At 53.6% G+C, this 8,142-nt stretch overlaps 3 protein-coding genes across 3 annotated transcripts; 1 reads left to right on the forward strand and 2 right to left on the reverse strand.

Annotated features, from left to right (window-relative positions):
- Positions 1-844: 844 nt before the first annotated feature.
- On the forward strand, positions 845-5,356 carry PPTG_19618 (hypothetical protein). Its single transcript, XM_008918042.1, has one exon. It carries the CDS (start codon positions 997-999, stop codon positions 5,275-5,277), a length of 4,281 nt encoding a protein of 1,426 aa, XP_008916290.1. The 5' UTR covers positions 845-996; the 3' UTR covers positions 5,278-5,356.
- On the reverse strand, positions 5,291-6,832 carry PPTG_19619 (1-aminocyclopropane-1-carboxylate deaminase). Its single transcript, XM_008918043.1, has one exon. The coding sequence runs from the start codon at positions 6,492-6,494 to the stop codon at positions 5,466-5,468; it is 1,029 nt and encodes a 342-aa protein (XP_008916291.1). The 5' UTR covers positions 6,495-6,832; the 3' UTR covers positions 5,291-5,465.
- Positions 6,833-7,316: 484 nt separating this feature from the next.
- Positions 7,317-7,532, reverse strand: PPTG_24626 (hypothetical protein; the record flags this gene model as incomplete). Its single annotated transcript, XM_008918044.1, has 2 exons — positions 7,317-7,364; positions 7,443-7,532. The coding sequence occupies 2 exons, from the start codon at positions 7,530-7,532 to the stop codon at positions 7,317-7,319; spliced, it is 138 nt and encodes a 45-aa protein (XP_008916292.1).
- Positions 7,533-8,142: the final 610 nt, after the last annotated feature.

The following is an 8,142-nucleotide window of genomic DNA, read 5'->3' on the forward strand; positions in this document are numbered from 1 at the left end:
AAAAAAAATAATTGTAGGTTTCTTTCCATAAACAATGAATATTCTCCTTTTTCCTGAAATAAATAATCTGTTGGATGGGGCATTTCAGCCGAAATAAATAACTTGCTGTTATTTTCGGATATTGTGATGTTGACAATGCTACTGTCGGAGCCCCTGGCGATCATTTGCAGACACAATACGTGTTGAACAACGTCGAATGAGGTTTACTAAAGCTGAATGCGAATCCACTTCAACTCTGGATCGAGTTTTCCAGATACATGTACGACAACCTTTTGACCATTTCGCTGGTACGGGTGTTAAAATGTGCTGGGTGTCACGCAGTGCTGAACAGCAACATGGCGGCGACGGTAAAGCTGCTGCGGAGGTCCACATCCACCGATTTTCTGGCAGCAACGGGTGATTGGGCACTTACAGAGCTGACGCGGCAAGACGTGTCGGTCGTGAAGATTTTGCTGTGCAAGCCAATGCCATCGTTGAAGCGTACGTTACGAGAATATCAGCGCAACTTTGCAAAAGTTCTAAGTTGCGAAATGGCTGGTTGGAGCGGGCAGCAACTCTCTATCTTTTGGAACCGTACACCACTGTCGCGTCCTGTCGACGAAGCTCGTGCAAAGCAAGGGATATTTCACGTGCTCCAAGCGTGTTTTTGCTGGATATCACATCAGAGACTTTTTTTTTCAAAGTCTCCGTTTCAATATTAGTCGCTCATTGCCATCAAAGTCTCTGTAGAGTTAATGCACGGAAACCTCGTGATCGAGCGATCTGCGGGTATGAATACAGCGGGCGGCAGCGGAGATGCTCTCCTCTGGTCCAGGAACCCCGTTGCACTCGTTTCTGTTTGCAAGACAAATCACTCGTTTCTGTAATCGAACGGACAAAGCCGATTCACGCGAGCTCGCTTGAAGGTCAAGCAATCGGTCTCCACTGCCACTCACTGCCGGCGCCGCCTTTCTCGCCATTCCTCAATCCGTCGACTCGAGCCTAAGTCCATCGGCTATGATGAGGGCGACGTTGGCGCTGGCAGTGGTGTCGCTTCCCGTCGCGCTGGTCTCAGGCACGGCGTCCCAACTGGACTACCCGGCCTGTGCCATCAACCATTCGCCCCAGTATTACTGCTGCGATCTGGGCACTCCCGAGGGTTCGGACGTCTCCAACGGCCTAGTGTACGTCCGCTACAACAAACCGCAGGGCGACGGCTTCTCTAGTTACTACGACGAAGGCTGGCAAAAGAGCCGCCAGATCAATTACGACCCCGACGGGGACGTGTCGCTCTATGCTCCAAGCACGCCCAGCTACGTGTACGGCGAGGCCGACAAGACCTGCCGTCTGCACGACGTCGCAGTGAACGGCACCGTCATGAGTACTCTGCAGTGCACTTTTGCTGCTGACAGTGATGATATCTACACGCAGAACACATCGCTGGCCGAGGACTCGACGGACACGTCGGTCTTCTGGTCGTCCACGCCGAATCCGCGCAATAACAACGCGTCGCTGCCTATTGGTGCCGTGTGCCGGAGCATCATGCTGGACGACGGCACGGTCAACACGACGGCGCAGAGTCTGTGTACGTCTGCGTCCAGCCCGTCGGTTTACCGCTTTAACTCGTTCACAGAGACTCCCCTCGTAGTCGTGTACGTCATCTATGCCGTCTGCTTCATCAGTCTGGCGTGCTGGGCTGGGCTGCGTACGGCACTCGGCGTGCGCCAGTCGTCGGATGCCGCAGCTCCGCTGACGTCCATTGCGGACGGCGATAAGAAGCTGCTTGACCACCGTGGAGGACCCGAGACACCCGGTTTCAAGACGTCGGCCACCCGTCCGTCACTGGCCGATCGTCCGTCCGAGGTGCAGCTGCGCAACAGCACCGAGGACATTGTGCAGACGGGATACACAGACTCGGTGGTCGGCTACGTCGTGTTCGGCTACTTCGTGCTCATGACGGTGCTGCTCAACATCCCGATTATCCTCACGATCCGGGACAACCAGGGAAAACTCGCGACGGACAAGTACGCGGCCTGGTTCAACCCCACTACGGTGGTTATCAAGGTTTTTATCTCGCTCTGGGTCATCGCCACCGTCTGGTTCGTCGTGGTGGTCGTGTACCGCTTTAAGATCCTCAACTTCTTCCGCTACCCGACGGCTCTGGACAAGTGCACGCGCGTGCTCATGTACAAACCTGAAGTGACGGAGACGATGCTGGTGGACCGGTCGGGCGTCGCTCAAATGGTACTCAAGATTGAGAGCTTCCTGTTCCCGCACTCGCGCCAGGGCGTGGAGGAGACCGTGACCGTGCACACGACGGCCGAAGGCGCGCGTTATCTGGAGTTCCAGCACCTGCGCTACTCGTTCGACGATGTTGAAGGCAAGTTCATCCCTGGCTCCATTGTGCTGCCGGACACGTACGACAAGATCCTGTCGGACTCACAGGGACTAACCAGTGACGAGCACGCGCGCCGTCTGGACATTGTGGGCCGCAATGCCATCGAAGTGGAGATGCCGTCCTGGGCGACGTCGATTGTCGACGAGTTCTTCTCGTTCTTCTACATCTATCAGCTCATGTGCTACTACGTCTGGTACTTTACAGACTACGTGTGGGTGTCGGTGCTCAATACTGTGGTGATCGTGCTGGCCGCAGCGTTCAACATCTACGCCAAGCGCAGCATGCTGGGGTCTGTGGTGCAGATGACCCACTACGTGGCGGAGGTGACCGTCAAGCGGGACGGCGAGTGGGCGACGATCAAGTCTTCGGACCTAGCGCCGGGTGATCTCGTGCGCGTGGCGGAGAACTGGGAGCTACCGTGTGACCTCGTGATCGTTAAAGGCTCGACCGTTTGCGACGAATCAATGCTGACCGGTGAGTCCATGCCGGTGCAGAAGTTCCCGCTTCCAAATGACAGCAGCGACGTGTACGATGCTGAAGGTAACGGCAAGAAGTACACGCTCTTCTCCGGCACTAGAACGCTGGCTTCAGGCCGTGACGAGGAGATTCTCGCCATCGTACAGGCTACCGGCGCCCACACCAGCCGTGGACAACTCGTACAGGCTATTCTGTACCCGGCTCCGATCCGATTCAAGTACGACGAGCACCTGAAGGCTGTCTTCTCCGTTCTGTTCGTGATTGGTTTGATTGCTGCTTACTTCGCGATGAAGTTCTTGATCGAGAACGCCGGTCTCAGCAACACGTTGTTCGCCTTCGTGTACGGCATGTTCATGTTCAGTGCCGTGCTCAACCCGTTGCTACCTGTCGTGATGACGATCGGCCAAGTGAACGCCGCTAAGCGTCTTCAAAAGAAGGACGTCTTCTGTCTCAACCCTCAGCGTATCACTCTGTGTGGCAAGGTGCGCGTGTTCTGCTTCGACAAGACCGGTACGATTACGAAGGAAGGTCTGGATTACCGTGGATGCGTTCCCATCGGGGACTCGGGAGAGTTCCAGCCAGAGTTTAATGACATGACGGATGCTTCGTTGAACCAGATGATGAAGTTCTCGCTCGCATCGTGTCACGCCGTGGGCTCGCTGAACGGCGAACTGGTTGGTAATGAAGTGGAAGTGAAGATGTTCAAGAGTACGCAATGGAAACTGATCGAGCTGGAGGGTCAATTGCCTGTCGTACAGGCGGCGGACGGCTCCAAGGAGCTGGAGTTCGTCAAACGTTTCGAATTCGACCACCACCGCATGTCCATGAGCGTCGTGATGAAGCAGAAGAGCACGGGCAAGCTCATTATCTTCTGTAAGGGCTCATATGAGAAGATGGCGTCGGTGTCCAGTAAGGACTCGATCCCTGCCAACTACTTTGAGACGGCTGAGAACCTGGCCAAGAACGGATGCTACGTGTTGGGTATGGCGTACAAGGAGATGTCAGCGATGAGTGAAACGGATCTCGCGGCATTCTTGGGCGACCGTGACGCTGTTGAGGCGTCTTTGGCGCTTCTTGGCTTGATCATGTTCCGTAATGAGATTAAGGACGACTCACGCGACGCCATTTTGACGCTGAAACAGGGCGATATCCGTCCGGTGATGATCACGGGAGACAACGCCATGACCGGTTGCTACATCGCCCGTGCCAGTGGCATGGTGGACGAGGATTCTCAGATGATTCTTGGTGACATGGTGGCCGACGAGAAGATCGGCTTCATGCTCTTGTGGAAGGACGTGGAGACGCAGCAGGTATTCTCGTTCGATGACATTCGCGACATGGTCGAGGCGGTAGATACGAAGGTGGAGTTGGCCGTGACCGGTAAGGCTTTCGATTTCCTGGTCAAGATGGGAGACATCAACAAGATTTTGCTTAAGGTCCGCATCTTCAGCCGCATGACGCCTCAAGGGAAGGTGGACTGCGTCAAGCTGCACATGGCCACAGGATCCGTGACGGGCATGTGCGGTGACGGTGGAAACGATTGCGGTGCGTTGCGTATCGCGCACGTGGGTGTTGCGCTCAGCGACGCGGAGGCTTCAGTGGTGTCTCCGTTCACGAGCAAGTCGCGTACGCTCAAGTCAGTTGTAGACCTGGTGCTTGAAGGCCGTGGCGCTCTGGCGACGTCGTTCGCGAGTGTCAAGTACCTGATCCTGTACGGTCTCATCGGTATCGGCTGCCGTACCGTCATGTACTACAACGGCGTGTTCATCTCGCAGTTTGGCTTCATGTATCTGGACGGTGCCATCCTGGTCGGACTCTCGTATGGCCTCACGCGTGCTCGTCCGCTGGAGAAAATGGGATCGCAGCGTCCTACGTCGAGTTTGGTAGGCCCCACGACAGTGTGTTCGCTGGTCGGCGCGGCCGCGATCCACTGGCTGTTCCTGTACGGCGCCATCCATGATCTGACCACGCAGCCCTGGTACTGTCCGTTCCAGCCCAGCAACGTTAACCTGGTGCAGTGGTGGCTCCTACAAGACAGCAATCTGGGCTCTACGCTGTGGTTTATCATCTGCTTCCAGCAAATGTCCACGGGTCTCACTATGGGTCTAGGCTCGCGCTTCCGTCTCCCGATCTGGCATAACATCTTCCTGATGTTCTGGTACGCGCTACTGTTTGTGGTGCTGGTTGTTATGTTCGTCGGTCCGCCGTCGCGTTTCAGCGACCAGTTCCGTGTGGCCAGCAGCACCAACGTCGTGGGTCTGCCTGACATTCCGCTGCCGGTTGGCTTCCGTTGGGAACTGTTCGGCTGGGGCATTGCCGACACTGCCGCCGTCCTCATCTACGAATACTTTTTCGTGCTCGGCTACGTACGCGACTACTTCCGCGCCAAGTATCACCGCGATGCCCTCCCCATGAAGCTGTAAAAAGGGATCAACGCTTGTGAATAAGCCTAGTTTTGAGCATTTTTAATGAAAATCCCTATATGAACTTTGTAGTTTGACACGTACATGTATTCATATCTCCACGCATCAAGACAAACCTCCTAAATGGTTCTACAGCTGAAGCATTTGGCGTCGACGTCTGGGTTTGCAATCTTTAAGGCAATCAACACTTAACCTTCCTTGAACAGGTAGCTGTACGCACTCAGTGCCGGCGCGCCGCCCAGGTGGGCGTACAGCACCTTGGAGCCCTCCGGGAACTCGCCGTTGCGCACCATAGAGATCATACCGTCCATGGACTTGCCCTCATACACAGGGTCGGTCAGAATGCCTTCGGTGCGAGCGCATAGCCGGATGGCATCCAGCGTGCCCTGGTTGGGCAGTCCGTACTCGGGACCGCCGAAGCGTGTGTCCAGTACAACGTCGTCCGCTGTGATCTCGCGTCCCAGCTCCACCAGATCCGCTGTGTCCTTGGCAATACGCAACACCTGCTCGCGCGTCTTATCGGGTGCGGCGGACGCGTCGATACCGATGACCTTGTTCGCACGTCCGTCGGCCGCGAAGCCAACCACCATGCCGGCCATGGTACTGCCGGTCACGGCGCACACAACGACGTAGTCGAACTTGAAGCCCAGCTCCTCCTCCTGCTGTCGGACCTCCTCAGCAAAGTCGACGAAGCCCAGTCCGCCCTTGGGGTGCTCGGAGCAGCCAGCCGGAATGGGGTACGGCTTGCCACCGGCCTTCTTAACGCTTTCCATGGCCTCCTCCCAGCTCGGACGGATACCAATATCGAAGCCGGCCGAGTCCCTGCGCACGTCCGCACCCAGGATGCGTGACAGCTCGATGTTGCCCACATTATCGTACACGCTGGCCTCCTCCGACGGGTAGTTGACCCAGTTCTCCTGCACCAGCACGCACTTGAATCCGAGGTGAGCGGCTACCGCCGCCACCTGGCGCGTCTGGTTCGATTGGATGCCGCCGATGGACACGAGCGTGTCGTAGCCCCCCTCAATGGCCTCCGGGATGATGTACTCGAGCTTGCGCGTCTTGTTGCCACCGAAGGCCAGGCCGGAGTTGCAGTCCTCACGCTTGGCGTACAGCTGCACCTTGTTGCCCAGAGCCTTAGACAGCCGTTCCATATGCTGGATCGGCGACGGACCGGCGAACGTGAGCGCGTGCTTGGCGAACTTGGAGAGCTTCATGGCGAGGACTTGCGGGGATTGAAGCCAACTTGGAAATGAGCTATGCAACGGAGCTGGAAGAACTCCATGCTGCCAATCTCAAGTTGAAGGCATGGACACCTGAGAACAAAACAAAAACCAGTCCGAGCGCAGACACCGGCGACTTCGACTAATACAAAAACCGGACACCGGAACGGATCGAAGCGGACGTCTTTATGGCACGGCAACGAACCGCTTGGCACAACGGGTAAGGTGGTCTTGTTAAGTCCTTGGGCCATTGTCGGACAGTATTTTCAAGTTGAACGATTTAGCTGTGACGACCCCAAGAAGCGGCACCAGCGTTTGCTTTGCAAAATCCGGCGCACCGACGGGGACAGTAGCCATGTGGACAAATCCATGCAACTTCGATGTTGAAGGTACAGAATCCATACGGATACTTGTAGCGCTGCCACGTCGATCTCCGTCATCCTGCCGCTCCTCCGGATCCTCGCGTGGGTAGTAGATTGACCAGGCCTCTTTTATTATTGAGGGTTTCCTAGTTCCTCTTGTATGAAGCTTATCTAGGGCTGAAAGGCAGGGATAGGAAAATAATAATATATTTCAATAATAATTTACTGCATGCAATATAATTTTTAATTTTCTATCGTCAAGATTTTCAAAATAATAAAATATTGAGCTAATAATAATTACCGTACGTCACAAAATAAATGCTTTAACACAATTCCGAACTGCTGTCGTCTTAACATTTAAACCCACGAATATTTCGTGAAATTGATATTCTTGTGTTAAGATTAAAAACAAAAAAACAAAATTCTCATTTGGCAAAAATCAACCGGGACGACATCACGCGAGATGTGAGCGAATACATACTTTCTCAATGCAGTAAATGAACTGATATATTGATATAGTAAGTTTTCTCTCGGTTTAAATCTTCCACGTGTTGGTTCTGAAGCAGCTCACTATACAGACCATTGTCCTTAAGCCGAACGATGTGCTCTTGAACGAGTTCTGCGTCTGCTCTACGCGGGCCTTGGCCAAGTCTTTGAGCATGTACTCCATCTTACGCCTTTCGTTTTGGTCTTCGGTTGTAGCCGACACAGGTTTCTCAATCCACTGAATTACTTAAACACGATCTACGTTGGACTCTCCATTAGGAGGGATCGATTGTTTCACTTTCCAGCTTAGAAATCGTTTCTTTATGCCAAGCTAAGATAACGGTTTGCAATTACATAACAATTCGGATTTGAGCTTGAGCACGGTTTGTACTCTTGTACTCTCAGCCACATGGGGCAAAACCTTCTCCATGAAGACGAGAGAGGTACTTAGCAAATGCTTAGGCGGTTGTAAGTGGTCTCTCTTTCATCTCAACCTAAATATAATATTGTTTCAAATATGTAAAATCTGCTTTTTTGTGTAAGAAAAATAATCCAAGCATAATAAAACACGCAAAAATTGCCGAACTGCTGTTTTCCTGTTAGCATTCCCTTTGTGAGGTACGGTAAACTGAAGTATATTGATCGTCCAAATATTTTTCAAATAGATTCTTGGGCGCCAATATGGGTGTCTAGCCACCTAGTCATGCGGAAAATATATAGTCGTGCCATTCTTTCAATGTACAGTAGCAGTTGTGGTAAATTGCATTAGAGCTTGCAGCACTGTACAGGTCACG

This window comes from Phytophthora parasitica (genome assembly GCF_000247585.1).
Source record: "Phytophthora parasitica INRA-310 unplaced genomic scaffold supercont2.134, whole genome shotgun sequence".
Classification (NCBI taxonomy): Eukaryota; Oomycota; class Peronosporomycetes; order Peronosporales; family Peronosporaceae; genus Phytophthora; species Phytophthora nicotianae.